General features: G+C 33.8%; 3 protein-coding genes across 8 annotated transcripts in view; 2 read left to right on the top strand and 1 right to left on the bottom strand.

Annotated features, from left to right (window-relative positions):
- LOC107032103 (nucleolar complex protein 4 homolog) overlaps window positions 1-6,130 on the top strand; it is a 10,020-nt gene extending 3,890 nt beyond the window's left edge. Inside the window, exons 7-15 of the mRNA XM_015233682.2 lie at window positions 885-958; window positions 1,126-1,227; window positions 2,746-2,804; window positions 2,902-3,076; window positions 3,684-3,857; window positions 4,185-4,347; window positions 5,025-5,082; window positions 5,189-5,294; window positions 5,633-6,130. Of these exons, the coding sequence (XP_015089168.1) occupies window positions 885-958; window positions 1,126-1,227; window positions 2,746-2,804; window positions 2,902-3,076; window positions 3,684-3,857; window positions 4,185-4,347; window positions 5,025-5,082; window positions 5,189-5,294; window positions 5,633-5,824 (1,103 nt within the window). The 3' untranslated portion in view covers window positions 5,825-6,130. The remainder of the gene's footprint in view (window positions 1-884; window positions 959-1,125; window positions 1,228-2,745; window positions 2,805-2,901; window positions 3,077-3,683; window positions 3,858-4,184; window positions 4,348-5,024; window positions 5,083-5,188; window positions 5,295-5,632) is intronic.
- Window positions 6,131-10,006: 3,876 nt separating this feature from the next.
- Window positions 10,007-17,348, top strand: LOC107002236 (calcium-dependent protein kinase 4). Of its 5 annotated transcripts, XR_003574880.1 has the most exons (10): window positions 10,007-10,166; window positions 10,321-11,158; window positions 11,581-11,724; window positions 11,805-11,957; window positions 12,258-12,373; window positions 12,505-12,672; window positions 13,128-13,352; window positions 14,724-14,874; window positions 16,187-16,361; window positions 17,034-17,338. XR_003574880.1 is itself a non-coding variant. In XM_015200172.2 (9 exons), the coding sequence occupies exons 2-8, from the start codon at window positions 10,414-10,416 to the stop codon at window positions 14,844-14,846; spliced, it is 1,674 nt and encodes a 557-aa protein (XP_015055658.1). In that variant the 5' UTR covers window positions 10,007-10,166; window positions 10,321-10,413; the 3' UTR covers window positions 14,847-14,874; window positions 17,041-17,348. The 5 variants fall into 5 exon arrangements, 4 of the variants coding, with proteins under 4 accessions (XP_015055658.1, XP_015055659.1, XP_015055660.1 ...); XM_015200172.2 differs by lacking the exon at window positions 16,187-16,361 and having other exon boundaries at window positions 17,041-17,348; XM_015200173.2 differs by lacking the exon at window positions 16,187-16,361.
- A 189-nt stretch (window positions 17,349-17,537) lies between these two features.
- Window positions 17,538-20,952, bottom strand: LOC107002237. 2 transcript variants are annotated; one of them, XM_015200175.2, is made up of 5 exons: window positions 20,613-20,950; window positions 19,608-20,074; window positions 19,176-19,385; window positions 18,017-18,217; window positions 17,538-17,777 (listed from the first exon to the last, which is right to left on the bottom strand). In XM_015200175.2, the coding sequence occupies exons 1-5, from the start codon at window positions 20,833-20,835 to the stop codon at window positions 17,736-17,738; spliced, it is 1,143 nt and encodes a 380-aa protein (XP_015055661.1). In that variant the 5' UTR covers window positions 20,836-20,950; the 3' UTR covers window positions 17,538-17,735. The 2 variants fall into 2 exon arrangements, with proteins under 2 accessions (XP_015055661.1, XP_027768368.1); XM_027912567.1 differs by lacking the exons at window positions 17,538-17,777; window positions 18,017-18,217 and adding an exon at window positions 18,233-18,262 and having other exon boundaries at window positions 20,613-20,952.
- Between the last annotated feature and the right edge of the window lie 286 nt (window positions 20,953-21,238).

A 21,238-nucleotide genomic window follows, 5' to 3' on the forward strand; every position in this document is an offset into this window, starting at 1 on the left:
CCCCCCCCCCCCTCTCCTTCTCTCTCTTTTCTTCATTTCATAAATTTAGAATTGAAGAAGCAATTGTTTTTCGCTGGGATTGCAGCTATCTGTTTGATGTGTGTACTTCTTTGACCCCTCTGTCCATACTTGGATTACCCATGGAGGAGGCCAACATTTTGCTTCAGATTGTTCCGTAATTAGAATGATGGTGAGAGCTCTTTAAATAACATTTAAAAGAAAAAAGAACATGATCGCTTTAAAAACATTATGATTTCTTAAAATAACATCATTCCCACTTTTTATTGAATTCACTTGCATTTGGCTTCTCTAAAAGTCCCAACGAATACCAGGTTGCCTAGTTGCTACCTCTAGTAAAACTTTTGTCACCTCAAATACCTCTAGTTGCAGATTCAAACACTCCAAGAGCCTGCAATTTGATTGAGAAAGGTAGGGCAGGTTCATTATTAGTTGAGTTCCAAACTGTGCATCTAGTTATAATAAAACTTTAACTTTTGATGGCCATGGATCAAGCTACAACGGATTGGATTTTCTTTTTTTAACTAGGGGTGACAATGAATTGGATTTGACTCTACTTTCTTGTTTGTTGCGTTCCCTGAGAGTGGTAGCTAGATACTTGCAAAGCAAGGGAAGTAAAACACCAATCACACAGGTGCAATGTGTATATGATGCATATATCACTCTATTTGGTTTTGATTTTTGAAACATTCATTTGGCAGGATTGTACAATTCAAGTTTTAGCAGTTTCTAGTTTTTAGTTTACTATTTTAGGCCTAAAGCAAGCTGCCCATATCATTCTTCTTGCCAATGCTTGAAATATGACATAGTCTACCTTATCTTTTTGTCTTATTTCCTAGTGATTTGATCTATTTATGTGGATTTAGGTATATTTACTGAAAAAGAAAATGACAAAGGACACACTGGAAAGCAGCGCAAGGGTGAATCAACTAATATCAAGGTATTTAGTGAAAAGACCTTGTGATTTAAAAAGAAAAGAAATTAAGAAAAAAAAAGGACCTTTTCCTCTGTGTACCTCACATTGTTGGACTGTTCCTTTATGGACATCTATTGATTCTCTTTGGATTTTCATGCAAGCTAATATCTTAAATGCTTTGTGATCTTCAGGTTTTATCTCCAGCCAACATTGCAAAAAAGATGAAACTGAAATTTACAAAAGCCTGGATATCATTCCTTAGACTAACACTTCCAGTTGATGTTTACAAAGAGGTGAATAACAGTTCCATTGAGTCTGGTTATCTATTTCATGCATTGGAACAGGGTTTTGGTACTTGTATTATCTTTTTATTTCCATTTTCCGGGAACATTTGTACTTCCATGATCTCTGCTCCTCTCCTCTTTTCTTATCCAGTATCTCTTGATCCAAGTTGTGTAAGTGATGCTGTAAAATTACACCTTGATTCTTTTTAGACCTTTAAAGTTTTGTAGTGCATAGCATGTTTATGTGAAGAAATAGAAACGCGTCCTATTGTTAATTGTCCCTTTATATATGATTTAGCATTTTCATGAATTTATCTTTATCATGAAATTGTGAAATTTTATCCTTACTATAGCTTTGACCAACCTCAACTAGACTTTGAAAGCCGATGCGGAGTAATTCTGGGGTGGAAAAGTAAAATCTATGTCACATTAATTTTTCTAATGACAGATCATCCAGAAGAGAGGTAGTTTCAAGTAACTTCGGTGGATTATCCAAGGAAATGGAGAGATTGGCGAGGATGTACTCATCGTATTTGTACAGTGTGTGGATGAAATGAAGGCTGGTTTCAGAGTCTTGTGTGATAAGAGGTGCCACCTAGAATAAAGGCAAGTTCTACGGAGCGGTAGTTAGACAAACTATGTTATATGGCGCGGAGTGTTGACCAGTCAAAAACTCACATTCACAAGATGAAAGTGGTGAGATGAGGATATTATGATGGATTTGTTGGTATGTCAGAAGAGAATTAAAAATGAGGATATTTGAGACTAGGTGGGGGTGACTTAAATGGAGGACAAGATGCGAGAAGCGAGGTTGAGATGGTTGGCTATGTGATGAGGAGGAGATGCACGGACGCCCCAATGCGGAGGTGTTAGTGATTGGTTGTGGATGGATTCATGAGAGGCAGAGGTAGACCAAAGTAATATTAGGGAGAGGTAATTAGACAGAACATGACACAATTGCAGCTTACCGTGGACATGACCTTACATACGAAGGTGTGGAGGATGCGAATTAGCGGAGAAGGTTAATGTGTAGGAGTGCGTCCCTACTAGTTGGTGGGAATGCTTTTTCTTGTGTCCTTACTAGTGGTCGTATGATTACTCTTGTAGTTTCTTGTTCCTTGATTTTTGTGAATTATCTATTATTTCATGTAGTTTGTTTGTAGTATTACATTGTAATAGTACTGGTATGTTACTGTATGTTGTATTTGTTAAGATATAGTCTATTGTACTTCCATTATGTCTTTTCTAAGTTTGTCTTCGTCTTGAGCCGGGGATCTATTGGAAACAACCTCTCTACATCACCTCCGAGGCAGAGGTAAGGTTTGTGTATAGACTACCCTCCCTAGACCCCATTGTGTAGGACTACACTGGGTATGTTCTTGTTGTTGTTTTACCCTCTTAACAATTTGGTTGAAGTGGTATTATTCCACAGCCAGCTTTGTTTGTGATTCTGTTCTGCTTTCTTACTCCTGAAACATGATTATTCTGATGATTTTTAACATTTTCTCTTTTGCTTTCTGATCTCAGGTTCTGGTTAACCTTCATCAAGTTGTTATTCCCTATCTGTCTAATCCTCTTATGTTGTGGTAACACATTGTACTTTCTTCTTGTTTGTCTCATTGAGTCTTTTCTTTCATACTTCATAAGTTTTGTTGACTAACTGCAGTACTTTTATATATGTAGTGATTTCTTAACGCGGTCATATGATATTGGTGGGGTGGTCAGTGTGATGGCTCTTAGCAGCTTGTTTGTTCTCATGACACAACATAGTCTTGAATACCCCAACTTCTATGAAAAGCTCTATGCTCTATTGGAACCTTCTATTTTTATGGCAAAACATAGGGCAAAGTTCTTCCAGGTAATAGCAAAAACTTTTATGTTCCCCTCTTTGTATTGGTTTGCTATGTGGACTATCAGTTCTGTTTTGAGAGATTGTAGTTTGTGCTTAAAAGGTTTTGGTTTGGAGTTCTCGACTTAAGCTACTATACCAAATCCCATATGTAACATAGATTTCCACCTGAGGGCAAGTACTTCGGCCGAAAATATGTGCATCTTTTTTGCATGCTTCAAAGGAAAGTATGAATTACTGTACACTTGGAAATGTTCTGCATATGCTACATTTTCTGTATATGGTTTTAAGATTACCGTCATATCTGTAGTTTAGGAATTGGATTTTAGGTTCATAAAGTTCATCGTAGTTCCATCACTGATTCTCTGGAGAGCATTCAGAAATGATCTGATCAAGCAGAAAAGGGGATATCTGAATTATGTGATATTTTGTGTATCACTTCATTGAAAAATCAGTTGATTTCTGAGCGCAATAAAAGAAGATGCCAGTACAGCATGGTTTACTTGTCAATTAATTTGTTTTATTGTCTTTGATGGAAATACCTTTTTCAATATGTCGCAATATGTCAGATCTAGTTATTATTTTATGGACACTAACTACAGAATGTCACTTGCAGCTTCTTGATTCGTGCCTGAAATCACCACTTCTTCCTGCATATTTGGCGGCTGCATTTTGTAAAAAACTCAGTCGGCTATCGCTCGCTGTCCCTCCTTCAGGAGCATTAGTCATTATTGCTCTAATTCATAATCTCTTACGGAGACATCCTTCAATAAATTGCTTGGTGCACCAGGTAAGACTATGGAGTCTTGCCCTACTTTTCTGCTTGTCATTGTTTGAGATGTCGTATCTTATGTGGGACAGTGAAGGGATAAAGTGAGACAGAGAACCCCTAGTTTATGTAGAAGATAAATTTGTTGACTAGAGTGGATGTACAACGCTCATATAGTTGACCCCAACTAGTTTGGGATTGGGGAATAGTTATTATTTTTTAATGAATGGATGACACACAAGTGCAAAATATTTCTGCTCGGAAAATGTCAATAGTAAAGTTTTTTGCCTGCTGCCTCATCACTGTGACAGTTGTAAAACTCATATGTGAGATGAAAACTCTTTGTAGGAGGATGGTAATGAGACTACTAAAGACATGATAGGAGCAGAGAGTGGTGCTGCTGATGATAGCACTGAAGCCTCCAGTCCCAGCAGAGAAATGTCAAGCGTCAAGCCTAGCATTGATCCTTTTGATGACAAGCAGACTGATCCTTTGAAGGCTAACGCAATGAGTAATTTTCTTGTTTCATTTTGTCATAATTTAAATTTCTATCATTCAACAATTTCACAAAAAAAATACAATTTATTTAATAAAGTTAATTGTTCAGCTACCACAGTCTCCTATACCATTTCTTGTTTCTTTTTAAATTGAGTCGAAAAGGCATTCCCATGACCTTATTACTCTAAGCTTCAGTTGTTCAACCAATGTAGTGTCAAGCGTTTTGCCATCTCCTCTTTTTTCTTTCTAATAAATTAAAAGGCTTTTTAAAGTCCCCAATCAACTTGATTTGGTACTTGTCTTTGTTTTTTGGTTATTAGTATTATTACTTTTTTTTTTGTGGAGAAAACTTTTCTTCTTTTGGTGGAAAGGGATGGCCAAGGAATTACATGACCTTTCTTAGCTACAGGATTTTTGCATTGGTGTTGAGAACAAGCGTAATTTCTTCTTTGGCATTTCACCTTTTGTTTTGTTAACGTAACTTGATTAAGTGTATCTTTTAAGTGGATGTTAAGTTTTCTGGACCAACATTCTCAGTGTTTTTGCTTTAGTCATTAGAAATGTTTGGGTGTTGGGGGTATTTGTAAGGTATAGAAGTGATCACGCTCCTAAATGTAAAGTTTTTCCTTTTATTTGTTTGTAACACTATTCTTGACTTTTATGATGTGTTAAATTTCTACCATTCTACAGGGAGCTCTCTGTGGGAAGTTGACACACTCCGCCATCACTACTGCCCGCCTGTTTCAAGGTAAGTGTATCATATGATTATAGCTTTTCCTGTGTCAACGTGCATTAACGGTTAGTTTAATTGAACCTTTGATTTAAGTCTCTTTACTTTTTTCTTTGCGTGTTAGATTTGTTTTGTCCCTTGAGAATGATTTGACAGTCAGAGCTAAAACTACTGAAGTATCTGTCAAAGATTTCAGTTCTGGTTCATATGCAACAATTTTTGGTGATGAGGTAAATGTTCACTACACAACTATATTTGTTTTGGTTATATAATCATTCACTTCTTGGTTGACAATTCTTTTTCTTAGAGAAGTTTGCTCCAATTGGCTTACATACTTCATTAATGTGTATGCTTCTGTAACCGATGAATTGTTTCATTTAGTTAAATGGCCTGAGTTTGTTTTCCATTTATCTTTATGGGTTGTCATAGTATTTTAGGTTTTTGGCATATCTTTTGCTGGTTTAAGCATTTTTAGATGCTCCTTTATCATATGCTGGTCATCTGCCTCATTCACTATATCTGTTAGTGTTCCATGTAATTGCATTCTAACTATAATACCTCGTTGCAGATTAGGAGGCGAGTTAAACAGGTCCCTCTTGCGTTCTACACAGCAACTCCAACTATGTTGTTTCCGGAGTCTGATTTTCTAGGTTGGACTTTCAAAATGAAGGATAAGGATAGTACTACAGTGCTGGATAAAACATCAAAAGAAAATGGTCATATTTCTGCAAAACGAAGTCGAGAGGAGGAGACCTCATGATTTTATCGTGAACCAAATGGTACTCAACCTTCTATCAGCATTCGTTACGTTCTTTCTAATTTGTATGATTATTCATTCAAATTTCTTCTTTTGATAATTTCATTAAGCTGTACTTGAATGCATGGCTTAATTAAAAGTCTTGTATTTTGTCACTGTAGACTAGTCAGGGTGAGAATATAAATTTTGGGAGAATTTAGTCATTTACTGTTTGCCCATTTTCGAAATATTATATTGTATACCAAATCTGGTAAAATTATTTATAAAAATAATTTTGGGGGGATGCATTCCTTATTGTATTGTCTTGTACCTTGAGGAATTTGTTTTGGTTACCTAGATGGGATAGACAATGATATCTAATGACTTGGGAGATGTATTATCCCACCTTTTATGTACAATATTATTTTTTGAATTTAACTTATACTCATAACTAAATGTGGAATAAAATAATCGTATATTTATTGTCATTCTTTGTTCCATTGACCAATCAATTAGTGTGATTCAATTATTTTATCCACATCGATGGCCCGATCCAATTTTCTTATATTTGAAAATCCACCAACCCCGCCGGGCCCCACAAATCTTATAGCTTTCTCCCCTGTGGCCAATCACAGGTCCACAACCTTATTCTTTAGTAATTTTTGGATTATTATTTTTTGAATATAAAAACATGACAAAATCACATTGCTAACACAAAATATACTCTAGGTGTTCGTATCTCACCTAATTGATCTTTCAAAAATAGGTAATTGAATAACTCATTCATGTGGAACTTCTTTAAGAATAATTAGGGCCATTAGTCACCACCAAAGAATATGGTGTAGTAGATGACGTTGATTCTTTCTTTCTTAATTAGAAGTCTTGAATATGAATTTTAGTCGGAAGCGCTTTCTCCCGACTGGAGTAATCAACTCTAATGTAAACATCAGATATGGCGTAAAAAAAAATTAAAAAAAAAAAATGCAATCGTATCTCACCTTTTCATGTTTGGATGCACATTTATATGTTAAACTAATTTTAGCAATGTCACTTTAACTGTTTGTCATATATATGTTTGGTTAACTGTGGTGCTCTTATATGTTATCATCTCATGTTGATAACGTGTTGTAAAATCAAAGCAAATAGAAAATATATAAATATAAAAAAATAATAAAAAAGAGAACCTTTTTTATTCTTTCAAAATATGTTCAAATCTTCTATGTACAATATAATTATCCGAATCTTTATTTATAAGATTACGTCGAAAAAGAGTGTTATAAGAAACAATTCTAAACCTTAGACAATATAAATTATACCAGAAAATTATGGATATCACAATAATAATATTTACAACATGCTAAATCATATATAACATGTGAATTACTATATATATATATTTGAAAGTAATACAACAAACATATAATGTGAAGGTTATGTCATGATTAGCTTAGGGGAAGTAGAGCCTACCAATATCTCACTTTTTAGGTTAAATCTTGTTTAGTGAATGGTGACATCCATTAAAATTGTCTTTATATAGTGCAATATCCAATGAATATCCAAATTCATAAGTGGGGTTTTTGTTGATGCTATATATGTTTGGATAAATTTGTGTCTATTTTAAGTAATTTTACACCCCATTCCGTCTCATTTTATATGCCATCACTTTTTATAAATAGCTAAATCACAATACTTAATTTTTTATAAAATTTATGCATAAATTATCATATTTTTTCTATTAATTAATTTTGATAATGTATTCATCATTAGTTATAAAGTTAACTTAAGAAAACATTAAACAAGGATAGAAACTTAAAATTACATCATTTCTTAATGTAAGTACAATAACATATAAAATGGGACGGAGAGAGTAACAGTTAAATATTTGTTACCTTTATCCACAATAGATAATTAAATAATTCTGTTCATGAAAATTAAATAGGATGAAAAAAGAAGAATCATTAAATGAGATTCTTGCTGTTTTGATTTCAGAATTACTTCTTTTTTTCTAAAATAAGTGGTATTTAATTAAACAAAATATATTCAAAGTGTTATTTTAGAAATTCAGACAAAAAAACAATATGTTCCTTCGACTCTGTTAATAGTTTTCTTTAAAAAAAATATATAGGAAAAGTTTAATAAATCACCATATTATATTTATTAATTTTGTAATAAATTTATTTTTTATTAAGATGATATTTATTTTGAAATGGAATAAATGTCATATTTGAACTACTTAAAATTTTGAAAGTATATATTCTTTTTGTTCATTTTTCTTGTGCAATATTTAATAATAGGTATTTACTTTTATTTTGTCACTTAATATTTTAATATGTTTTATCTTCAAAAATTAAATAGTTCTATCTCAAATAATTTTCAAGATTACAACTATACATTTTAATTAATATAAATATTTCTGATAAAATATTATTATTTTTTAAAAGACGTGCCACGTAAAAAATACACGAATATACTGAAGACACGTGGATTTATGATATTTCGAGGCATAGTTTTAACATACTGGAGTGCTAATTTAAATTAAATCAAATATTCATAGCATGTGTGTATGTTCCCTCCCTTTGATTTTATGTATTCTATTTAGTATTTGATGTTATAAACATAAAAATTTATTATTTTTTTTCTAATGTTAGTGCTAATAGTTTGTTTGATTATTTTTTTTTAAAAAAAATATTTTAGAAAGTTGAGATTTTTATCAAATTTTGTTCTTTAAAAATCTATACTTTTTGCAGAACAGCAAAAGTTGGAACATGTAATTTCCTCCAAAAAAATACTTTTCAAAAGTTTGACCAAGAACTTTTTTTTTTCTTGGTTCTACATTGATAAAAATTATCTTTTAAATTAATAAGCTACATATAAATTATTATTCACTATTTTTTTTATTTTTTTAAAAGCTTGATAAAATATGGTATGAATATAAAAGTATTGTTTTTTTAAAAAGAAAAATCACATTGGAGAGAAAATATGTTCATTTATAATAAAGATTATGTTGAAGTGATGAGTAGTGCTTAATCTTTAATTTTTTTTTCCGTAATATAAAATATTTTCGACTTGAGCCCGGACTTAACATGAGACTTCTTTGCACTTTCTTTGCTATTTCCTTCATGTTTTAGTTTACACGATATTTAAGAAATTATAAATAAAATGATCAATTTTATTAATTTATTTTTGATCCATATTGATAAACATCAAAATAATTTATGAAAAATATGCTCACATATGAATAGATATCGTTAAAATAAATACTCATTCCTTTTAATTTTACTTGTCATTTATTTTGAAAATGTATTACATTTTTACTTATAACTTTTGACATATCAAGAAAATATAATATTTTTTTACACGTTTTATCCTTAACATTAAATACCTTCTTTAGAAATTTTACCTTTTTCAAAATAATTAATTGAATAATAAGTAAAAAAAATTGTCCTTTCTTGATTTGGCAAAACGAATAAGTAATTAAGAACAATTAAAAAAAATGAACAAGTAATTAAGGACACAAAATATACTAAAAATAGCATAATAAAAGACGTAAATCAATAATTATTTTATTAATAAATATGACAAATCAATTAGTAATAAATAATAATAATCCGAGAAAGTAAAACATAATTAATTAACTCTCGAATTTTTTTTATTAGAAATTCCAAGTTTATTTAAGCTTTAAAGAGTATTATTACTAAATAAAATGAGAATTTTTTTAATTACTAATATTATCTAAACATGTAGTTTTAGATATATATTTTTAGTAAATGACCAAAAAATAATATGTGTTTTACTTCTAATTAAAATAAATGGGATAATGCCCAATACCCCTCAACATATATTCGAAATTTTAGAGACACACTTATGATATACTAAGTCCTATTACCCCTAAACTTATTTTTTAATAATTTTTTATCCCTTTTTGACCTATGTGGCACTACCTTTCAAACTAATGCCACGTAAATCGAAAAGGAGTAAAATAGTTATTTATAAAATAAGTTTAGAAATAATAGATATAAGTGTGTTTTTAAGATTTCGAATATAAATAGAGGGGATACTTGTGTATTTTCCTAAAAATTAATAACTTAATATTATATTGATTTAGTAATTAAATAAGATCGTTAGATATTTTTAGTAAGATGACGAACTAATACGAGATTAAATTAGTTAGTCACTAGTAGTATATATTATTACAACCATTTAATTGAAGCTGACCATTGTTGGAGTTGAACCTCCTATTCTCTTTCTCCTCTTTCCTTTCTTCTTCCTTCTTCTCATTTAGAGGAAAAATTGCTCTCTTCCTCCTTTTTCTTCATTCAGATCTATCCTTCTTCTTCGCTAAATCTCCATTTCATCTTTCTTCTCTGTAAGTTTTTGTTTTTATTTTCATGTATTTGATCCAATATTCATCATACTAAGTTCTATATTGATCTGTTTTGCAATACGTTCTATCTTCTTCATTTCAGCTTCGTTACAAATTCTGTGAATTACCCAGTAATTTTTTTGTTGTTTTTCGTCAGTTTATTGAAGAAAAAAAATTGTGAATGACGAAGGTGTTATTGATTCTGACATTGCCGAGCTGAGGGGTTATTGTGATTTTTTGTGTTTGTTTGATGGGCAATACATGCCGTGGATCTATTGGAGGCAAAACTTTTCAGGGCTACAATCAGCCTGAAGATAGTTCCTGCTCCACCAATCACAACCCTTCTTCCGGCAATTCTTATTCTTCTTCTGACAATTTTTCTCCCACTAGCAACGCTCAACAGAATAGTAATCACAAGAAGGAGCATTCTTTGTCTCTTGTTAGTCCCAGAAAAGCTAGCATGAATCGTTCAGGGAGTAATCAGGCTTATTACGTAATGGGTCATAAGACCCAGAATATTCGCGATCTTTATACTTTGGGAAGGAAGTTAGGACAAGGGCAGTTCGGGACTACTTATTTATGTACAGAAATTTCTACCGGTGCTGAGTATGCCTGTAAATCAATCTCGAAAAGGAAGTTGATTTCGAAGGAGGATATTGACGATGTTAGAAGGGAAATTCAGATAATGCATCATTTGGCAGGTCATAGGAATATTGTTACGATTAAAGGGGCTTATGAGGATCCTTTATATGTTCATATTGTCATGGAGATATGTAGTGGGGGTGAGTTGTTTGATCGGATCATACAACGAGGACATTACAGTGAGAGAAAGGCAGCTGAATTGACTAAAATTATTGTTGGAGTTGTGGAGGCGTGTCATTCTCTTGGTGTTATGCATAGAGATCTCAAACCTGAGAATTTCTTGTTGGTTAATAAGGATGATGATTTCTCTCTAAAGGCCATTGATTTTGGACTCTCTATTTTCTTTAAGCCAGGTAAATGATGTGAAAGCTTACCTTTTTGGTCTTAATTGCTTTTGTTGGGATGTTGTGTTAGAGAATGCAACTTCTTTTTTTCGTTTTTTAACTAATTGATGCTTCTCTTTTCACCTATGCAATGTTTAGTTATCGAACCTGTGTTTTATTTCCTCAAGAATTGTTTTTGCATGCTTGGGTTAATGCCTCTCTGTTGAGATATATATTCACAGCTGTATATTCCACTGAGATAGTTCCTAAGTTGATGCTGGAATCATTACTAAAGTGCATTCTTGGAGATGCTTATATATATCCCTAACTTGTCGCATTTGGGAGATCAGTAAATATTGGTTTCTGAGATTCTGATTTAGTAGGGACTGTCATTCGATCATTTCCTTGTATTGTAATGTTGGTTGATTGGTATTCGTTGTTTGCTTGTGCAGGACAAATATTCACAGATGTTGTTGGTAGTCCATATTATGTGGCTCCTGAGGTGCTTTTGAAGCATTATGGTCCTGAAGCTGATGTGTGGACAGCAGGAGTCATACTCTACATACTGCTAAGTGGTGTGCCACCATTTTGGGCTGGTATATCCTCTATTAATCTTAAAGGGTAATGTTCTCAACTTTCTATGCATCTCCATAAACTCACTATCTGAATTCTACAGAAACACAGCAGGGAATATTTGACGCAGTTCTGAAAGGACACATTGATTTTGACTCAGATCCTTGGCCGTTGATATCTGAGAGTGCAAAAGATCTTATCCGGAAGATGTTGTGCATGCAGCCCTCAGAGCGGTTAACTGCTCATGAAGTATTGTGTATGTTTACCTAATTACCTTATTATGTGAAAGCAAGCTTTTATTTGTCTTTATTTGTCCTTCTCATTGTTGATGAATCTGGGGATTCTTTTTTTATGGTTACACAATCAAGAGAAGCAGATTTTGTAACGATGATATGCTTTGTCAAAGTTGAATTATTACGTAATAGTTTTGGTCCATCATGACTGGAAAGGTGTCGATTTACACTGTTTAAAGTGTATCAAATTGCATCTGTATAGTATACATGTGCCTACATCAATGAACTAAGGTTCATATTACGATATCCTCTAAATTCTGCAGGTCATCCTTGGATTTGCGAAAATGGTGTCGCTCCTGATAGAGCACTGGATCCTGCAGTACTTTCTCGCCTAAAACAGTTCTCTGCTATGAACAAGTTAAAAAAGATGGCTTTGCGGGTATGTGTTCAAATCTTGTTATGAATTTATGCGTCAAGAAATACTGTAAACTCAGGTTTGTCCATGTCAAATCAAACCAATGTTGTAATATTTTTGACAAACTTTATTGTGTTTCCTCTGGGTTCTTCCAGGTGATTGCTGAAAGCTTGTCTGAAGAAGAGATTGCTGGTCTGAGAGAGATGTTTAAGGCCATGGATACTGACAGTAGTGGTGCAATTACATTTGATGAACTAAAAGCAGGGTTGAGAAAATATGGCTCTACCTTAAAGGATACGGAGATACGGGAACTTATGGATGCGGTAAGGAAATCTTTATTGCAAAGTGATTAAAACATGTTTCCAACATCTTCCTCAAATTACTAATGACGAGACTGTCTACTATGGAAGTTCAGAATCTTCATCTCTGTAGAATTGCACAAGTTAATGATGGTGAATTCTATCTGTTTGGAAAGTGGAGAGTTGAATTGGAATTTCGGCTCTCTCCTGTGTTAAATTAATCGAGAACTTTTGTAGCTTCTGAAGTTCATTTTTCAAGTTACTCATCTTTTCTTTTGTGTGTCACAAGTCCTTGAAAGTTGAGGAAATTGTTCTAGCTAAACTCTGACTTGGAATCATTTATCTCTTATTTCGATCCACATGATTTCTCTGTTGATCTTTCTAGTGTCCCTCAACTACAAACATGTGTTTCTATGAGGTTCATGCAAAGCTCCTTTAAACTATCTAAGGTGATTGATGTAGCTAACTCACAATTTCAGGCTGATGTGGACAATAGTGGAACTATTGACTATGGAGAATTCATTGCGGCAACTGTTCATCTTAATAAATTGGAGCGCGAGGAACATCTCATGGCAGCATTTCAATATTTTGACAAGGATGGAAGTGGTTACATAACAGTTGATGAGGTCCAGCAAGCTTGTATAGAGCATAACATGACAGATGTTTACTTTGAGGATATTATAAGAGAAGTCGATCAGGATAATGTAAGTCCACTGTTTTAGAACATAAATTTGTCTTTTAGGTACTAAATATGAAACTGAAGTTCTTTACTAGTTTACCAGACATCTATGTTTTATTCACCATGTTTGGAGTTTTGGACGCACTCAGATTCTTTTCAAAAGTATCTTCGAAGATTATGTTATAGTTTGTTTGGTCAGATTGCCTAAGCTAAGTCTCTCAGCCTCTCATTTTGTAGTCACGCCTGTGGATTATAATTGTGCATGGATTATAGGATTCATTAAAGTGAATGGAAAATGTAAATTATGTTCATAGATTCAAGTGTTTAAAAAGGAATAATAAGAAGATAAAGTACTAAATTATGTAGTACAAAACTTAGAGACAACTCTAAGTATTTCAAATCACGTTGAATATTTCTTGAGTATGAGCCTCTGCTTGATCAAACTTTTCTCAAAAAATGCTTATTTTGAGTAGTCCATAAGTGTTTTTTGAGAAGTATATTGGAACTGTAGTACTCCCTCCGTTTCAAAAAGAATGACCTTATTTCCTTTTTAGTCTGTTTCAAAAAGAATGATCCCTTTCCTTTTTTGGCAACACTTTAACTTTAATTTTCCACGTGGCATGTTTAAGACCACATGATTAAAGGGGATTTTGGTACATTTGACAGAACTTTAATTTAGAATCACAGGATTAAAAAGTCTTCTTTCTTTTCTTAAACTCCATTCCAAGTCAAACTAGGCCATCCTATTTTAAACGGAGGAAGTAGTTAGTGTTTGGCCAAATCATTTGAGAAGTGCTGTTAAATATTAGAAAAGTTGTATGGTCAATCCTTTCAAAAAGTGCTTTTAAGTGTCAGTACTTTATTATTATTTGAGACTTTGATTAAGTTTTTCAATTTGTTTAATTGAATTCATTTTGTGTGAGATTTGCATAAAGAAAGAGTTGGGAAGATGATGGCGAAAATCCACGGTGAAGAAGGAGAAGGGGACAACAGTTCAATAGTTGATTTCCTTTTAAAAATCAATAAGCGATATTTTCGTAAATAAAAATTATTGATAAGGATATGTAGCTTCTTCAGGAGAACTGATTTTGCTGTTGGTTAAAAGCACATTCCATTTTGCCCAAACACCTTATATCCATCAAAATTTCTTTTTGCTTCTCAAATGTTTGGCACAAACTCACATCGTCATCAGTTTAAGTAGATTTTATGCCTCCACGCAGGCAAAACCCAATAATATAATTCATTAGAGTTTGTACCTGAATCTTCCCACCATGTAGGCAATATTACCTCTGGAATATCTCTGTGATTATTTATATGCATGTAATGGTTCATTTTGTTTTTTATATTTGTTGCTTGTCATATATACTAATTTGTTTCCTGGTGCACTTCTTTCCAGGATGGACGAATTGATTATGGAGAATTTGTTGCTATGATGCAAAAAGGAAATCCATGTATAGGGAGACGAACAATGCGAAATAGTCTGAATTTGAGCATGAGAGATGCACCGGGAGCTCAGTAGTAGCTTCTCAGACAGACATCTCTAGTAGGTACATTCCTCCCCCTTTTTTTTCTTTCAAAGTAATCCTTTTTTGTGGAAATGCATCAGTCTTACTGCTTGCATTGTGTTTGGTGAACTTATGAAAAATCTTAAAATGTTCTTTTCTACTTAAAATTGAATTGGAAGGCCTGTATCCATTCTACATTTAGAGTTCTTTAACTTTTGAACTTTGAGTCTCTTAAGATCTTTTTCCTATTCAGCTCTATGGTTATGCGCTCACTTAGTCACTTGTATTGTCCTACATAAAATTGTTAAATGATTGGGCTGATTTTTGGGGTTGAAACCTGGAAGAAGAATCATTAGTGAGAGTTTCTTATTGACAATTGATTGGCGATGTACAAGAGGGGCTGGTTTTAAACTGTTTGCATTGGCTCTCATATTGAGAAATCTGTTTAGTGGCATTTGATCGTACAGTTCCTTGACAACTGCATTAATGGTTTGACCTTGTTTTTTCAATTGGCAGTGGTGCATATTGTGTCTGTTTTGTTATTTATGTCAGCCTTGCACCTCCTTTGAGTAATGCTTGAGTCGCAACATCAAGGTCTGATATAGGAGTTACTAGGGCCAACGTTTGCCAACTATCTTGTACGTTATTCACTATATTGTGGTGGAAGTGCTAAGAAAATTTGATTGAACCTTTGAAGTTCAGTGAGGTGTATGTGATAATCTAGTGTGTTTCATTACAAGATTATAATGTATTCAGTATCCCAATTTGGATGTTCGATTGAAGTGACCATGATGTTGATCAGTATTGTTGGACCTATGGTTTTGTTAAGTTGACTTGAAAAGATAACAATGTGGATCTCATAATTGGACGGGGAGAGGAAGGGGTTTGAGAAATGGGTGGGAAATCAGCTCAAGGGGAGTCTGTACAGGGCTGTATCTTGCTCATGATGTTCTTTCTGAGGGCAGAGAACAAAATGACATGGTTCAGTTCAAGAATCATGCAATATGAAAATGCATGAATTGAAGATACAGTGAGGACGGGACTTTAGGCTGATATTGGCTACTTTTTTCATCTTAGGCAAAGATTACCCCAAAATATGTTTGTGATTTATCAGGAGCTTAACCGCATTTTGGGACTGACTCAGTCTTGTAGGTGGCTTTAGTTGATGTGGAGAGTGAAGGATGAGTGAGAAATTTTCCATCAATCAACTATAGTTCAATGTTAAACTAGTTGGTGTAGGCTATATGGATTCTCTCTATCGATCTTCTATATTCACGCTCTTATCAGAAAAGAAAAATCTACTGGGTTTTCTCACAGTAGATGATTATTTGAAATGTTGTCTTGCATCATCCAGATTTGCAACTTAACATGCTTGGTGGAGCATTCATGAGGTATGAATGAGAATTTGGGACACCCAGGTGGTACAGAGTTTATATTGGGGAAGGCATCACAAAACTTGGTGGTTTGGTGAACAGACTATGTTTGATCTTGAAGATCTGCTCGTGAATATGCTATCAAAATGTATGATGGTATGTATTAGTAACATGTTATAGATTGATTTTAATGTTACTGTGAAGGTCCTTTGATGGCTACATTGGAACAAAAAGTAAAATAGTTGGAAAGAGAAGGGCTATGACAGAGGAGCAGAAGCTATCATACTTTTTGGTTAGGAAAATAGTAGGATCATGTAGTTGGAAAGAAAAGGGCTAATGATGCATAGGAGCAGAAGCTATCATACTTTTTTGGTTGAGTCCGAACAGAGGGGGGGAGCGTGGGGTTATGTCGAGCTAAGAGGGGAAGAGAGTTGGGAAGTACATTTATGAGTTCAGTAGAAATTCATGCTTTGGTTTTAAGTGGATGCAGAAAATCGGTGCTTTCAGATATATTTTCTTAGTCAGCTTCCAAAAAAAAGATTGAAAGATTAACGAGCTTGATAAGTTTACAAGTTTCAATGAGAGCAAAGTTTCATGCATTTGTTCGAGTCCTTATTGAGTTGTTGAGATCCAGAGACCATTTGCTAATTTCTCTTTACAAGAAGCAATGAACAATTATCTCCTCCTCCTTTGTGAAAATTCCATAATCCTAACTTTCTTAGCTCTCCTAAAAGAAAATTACATTAATACTGTTTTGTGTTCTACTGAAGAAGACTGGCGTTGATCATGTATTCTACTAAAGAAGTTTCTAATTTAGGCACTGGCTAGTTTGCAGGTTGTACAGAAAAGAGGCCAGGGCAATAGACTTTCATCCAGTACCTTCGAGTTTGCTAGAAGAGGATGAGTGAAAGACCCTATCGGACAGCTCTATGCTTCCACGATTTGTTGTGAGCTTTATATTTAGTTTTTAGTGTTGAAAATGTTCCCACTAATGTGTTCAAATTAGTTGTGTTCTTTAGTCGAGGCTTCCTTCTTGTTTCAAATTGTTAATTTATGTTGTTTTATCATATGATGTTTTATTCCATGAATGATTCTTCGCTTTTCTACTCATGATAATTTATGCTATTTATTTTTATGCTTGTTTATAGTAATACTGTTATGTTGTACTTTCATTGGAAGTTTTTTTTAAAAATTTTTGCTGGAGAGGCATGCCAATCATTTGGTACAAGGAACTAAGAGAAGTCATTAGCAGAGAAGGGTTATTAGCTATTACAACAACCATACCTCAATTCCTATCAAGTTGAGATCGGTTATATGAATTCTCACTAATCGTTTCTCACTCAACTTAAGCTTATATCAACCAATATCATTTATCTCAGACCATTATTAAACATAATTGTTGCCATTTGAGAATAAACCAATGTTGAATATACAATTATATACTTCCTGTCCATTAATTTAATTCTGGATAAGGGAAATTGAACAGTTGTCTTCCTACTGCACTGGCCATATGTTGTAGGTAATTGTGACCTATTGTGCTGGTGCTGCACTTTCACATGCTATAGCAATTTCCTGAAGAATAATCAGACAGAGTGTAACAATAAGCAGGTGCTATGAAATTGTGATCCATTTAAAAATTGGGTTGTTGATACCTTCTCCGTTTCAATTTGTTTGTTTGATTTTGACTTAGATACAAAGTTTAATAAGGTATATCGATGATATGAAAGCAGCAAAAGCTTAAAAACAGACTGAGAATAAATAAGTAACAAAAAAGTCTTCTTTTTAGGAGAAACAAAAAGAGAACTACTTGCCTTTAACTTGCCATTATCAGAAAATATGCATTTGGATGTAATCGCACGTCCTTGTTCGAACAGCCACCCAACTTCACAGCAAGTTTCACCACCTGCAATGTCTTTCAAACAACACCATAGTTGCCTTGGAAGCACAACAAGATCTAATTCATCTCGTACTGTCTTCCTGGTGCTGCCATCGACAAGCTCTTGAATAACTTTCTGGAAGTGTAATTCAGAACTCTCCATTACTTACTCCTTCTGATGCTGACATGCTAAAAATTCTTTTATCTCTGATTTAACCACATACATTTGTTAAAAAAAACTTCAATTTTGAAAATGGATAAAGCTGAAAACTGAAGTCAGTAAGATGGTGTTTGGTGCACTATTCTATTTGTCAATCTAATTTAGTTTTTAACTACTCTGCCATCAAGTCAACAGTTTGAATCCTTGTTGATTATGGTGTGAAGGTTTTTATTGCCTGAGCAAGAAAAGGACATCTAACATGATTAAAATGGAATATTAAGGAACTAAAAGAACCTTTAGCACTTTGTTGATTTAACTTCCTAGAAATAAGGTGAAGCGTCTGGTTTCTACGTTCAAATTTCGAAGTTCTACCCATACCAGGTGATCTTTGGATGCAATCAACGTATGAGATTATGATTGTCAACCTCTGGGGCTAGGAAGTCAAAGCAAACGGCTGAACGTATGGTGAAATTCTAAAAAAGTACAACTCTGCAAACACTTCTAACTTGCAGTCAAGGCACTAAAATATGAAAATATATTAATTCTGCTCCAAATGAAGTTGTTGAAGCTGCACTAAAAACAAGGCGAGAAAGGAAAAACCTACAATTACAATGATCACAAAGGATATTCAGGGTTCTGGACTAAGTGTTATGTAATGTTAGTCAGCATTGCAAGTCACAAGTAGAAAGCCTGCTTCAACTTGATAATAGCAGGATGATAGTGGAGAGACATAATATAATTAAGTAATTAGAAGTGTATACTCTAGCTAAATAAGTTTTTAGATGAAATGCTCACACAATTTAACATGCTATTAGAGCCAGGCAAGATGTCATGTGTTCAAATATCACCACCACCCAATAACAAATAGTATTGTATGTGTTTACTTTTAGTGAGATGTCGCACAATTCAATGGATAGGGTCATTTAGTGCTTACTTCTGGAGCATTGTTGAAACTGGAGATGGCATGCTTACCCTCCCAAACACCAATGACTTCTGCAGGGTCCAAGGCTTTGGTAGAAGCAAATGCAGAATCTTGAATAGCACACCCACCAAGCTGATCCCCGTTTCGGAACGGCCCATACCAATGCTCACAAAACACCTTAATGTTTTGCAATACCAACTTAGAATCTTGAAGGCGCACAACCTGAATTAGAGGTGACAAATGGGCGGATTGACTTAAATTTGGGCAGGTAAAAACAATGAAGGGTTGATTTCTCATATGGACACTCGACTAATAGTTCTTACATAAAGTCAACTCTCGTTTTAATACCGATTTTCTCTTCAAGAAAGAAAGTAACTTTTCTGAGAGTATAACTATTACTTGAGTGCCATCTAATCAATCAATAAACATGTCATGACCTCTAACCTGAACAATCCGCACCCTCGACTCCTTGTCCCGGGGATCAATCAAACAATGCTCCAATTCCCATGACAAATAAGGAGCTGTATTATAATTTCCATCATGATTATTGGACCAGGCAGCCACATAACATCCGGTTGATTGATACGCAAAGGCAGGAACATTGGCATCAGAAATATTCCTCTCGTCGATGCTATACCTAGTTGCAGCATCAGCTTCACAGCCAACGGTAGGAAGGAGCCGAATGAACTTGTACATGAAAGAGAAGGCATCATCATCACGAGCAAGAGTAGGACATTGAGTTTGCCAATCGAATACCTTCACCTCCCACTCCCTGTAAGCTCCAGGGACTACAGACTCCGGTAATTCAATCGGCTCACCTTGATTGCTAAAATCTGCTCCAAACCCATCCCATTCGCCAGACACATTTTTTGCAAACTCAGCCCATCCTTTCAAATTGATATTTTCAGAGTCTATAAAAGCAAAAAAGAAGGAAAATTTACTCAATATTAGCACATGAAAATTATATTTTTACCAGCCATTTAAAAATTGAACAATAACTCAAATTAACTCATGAAGAAACTTACCAAAATATCTTTCACTAAGACATTCTTTTGGTTTGATAAGCTATATTCTATCCCCTCTGTCCACTTTTAATTGTCATGTTACGCTTTTCAAACGTTAATTTAATTAATTTTCAAAGTGAATTTAGATTACATTATTCTGTAAAAAATTTATATATTAAAAAACTATAAGAGAAGTATCTAGCAAAGTTTATGAAATTCGCCCTGCATCACTATTACAACAGTTTCTGAAATTCACTCACTCTATACCACAATTGTTTTGTATGTATCTATTGCTATATCAATGATACAACCCCTGTTGCTAAATCTGGTAATTACCCGAACTATTGTTATGTTTGGTAATGAAGTCCCAATCTATCACTATATTCTGTAAATTTATGGTGACGAAACCCAATTTTTTTGATTTAAGGTGTATTTTTGTGCTTACCTTTAACGGAATTTGAAGTTGATTGGAGTTGGGAAGCTGAGTTCTCCGTTGTCTTTGGTGCCAAGGCGGGTATGGAGATGCTTCTCTTCGAAGTAGTAGTAGTAATAGCGGTATAATTTTCAAGTTTGAATTGTTGGGAGAAGTTTGATATTTTATTGTTAGTGAAAGATGAGTGGAAGAAGGTGCGAATTCTCACATGGGCAGAAGCAGACAGAGCAGCCATTGATGATACAGTGAGGAGCCGTGCAAACAGTTTTAGCCTAACATTAGTTTTCTTATCTCTTCTCTTTTTTCCATTTTACCAAATATTTTTGTCCAACTTTTGTAAGACTCGTTTTTAGAAAGGGAAAGGACAAATATATAGCGAATTATCGTTAACAATATGCAGATGTCCGTTCAAAAATTAAAGTATATATATATTATTTATATTAAAGAACATACTATGATCTTATTCGTCGATCTAATATTTATTAAATATCGGATCGACAACGAATAGGATTGTGACACGTGTTCGTTCCTACTTAATCTTCCGAGTGAATGACATATATACTCTAGTTTTTGAACGGAAGTGACATCAATGACCCTGAAGTATGACAGAGATTATCTACATTCCATGCACGATCGAA

Source organism: Solanum pennellii, chromosome 10, assembly GCF_001406875.1.
Source record: "Solanum pennellii chromosome 10, SPENNV200".
Lineage (NCBI taxonomy): Eukaryota > Viridiplantae > Streptophyta > Magnoliopsida > Solanales > Solanaceae > Solanum > Solanum pennellii.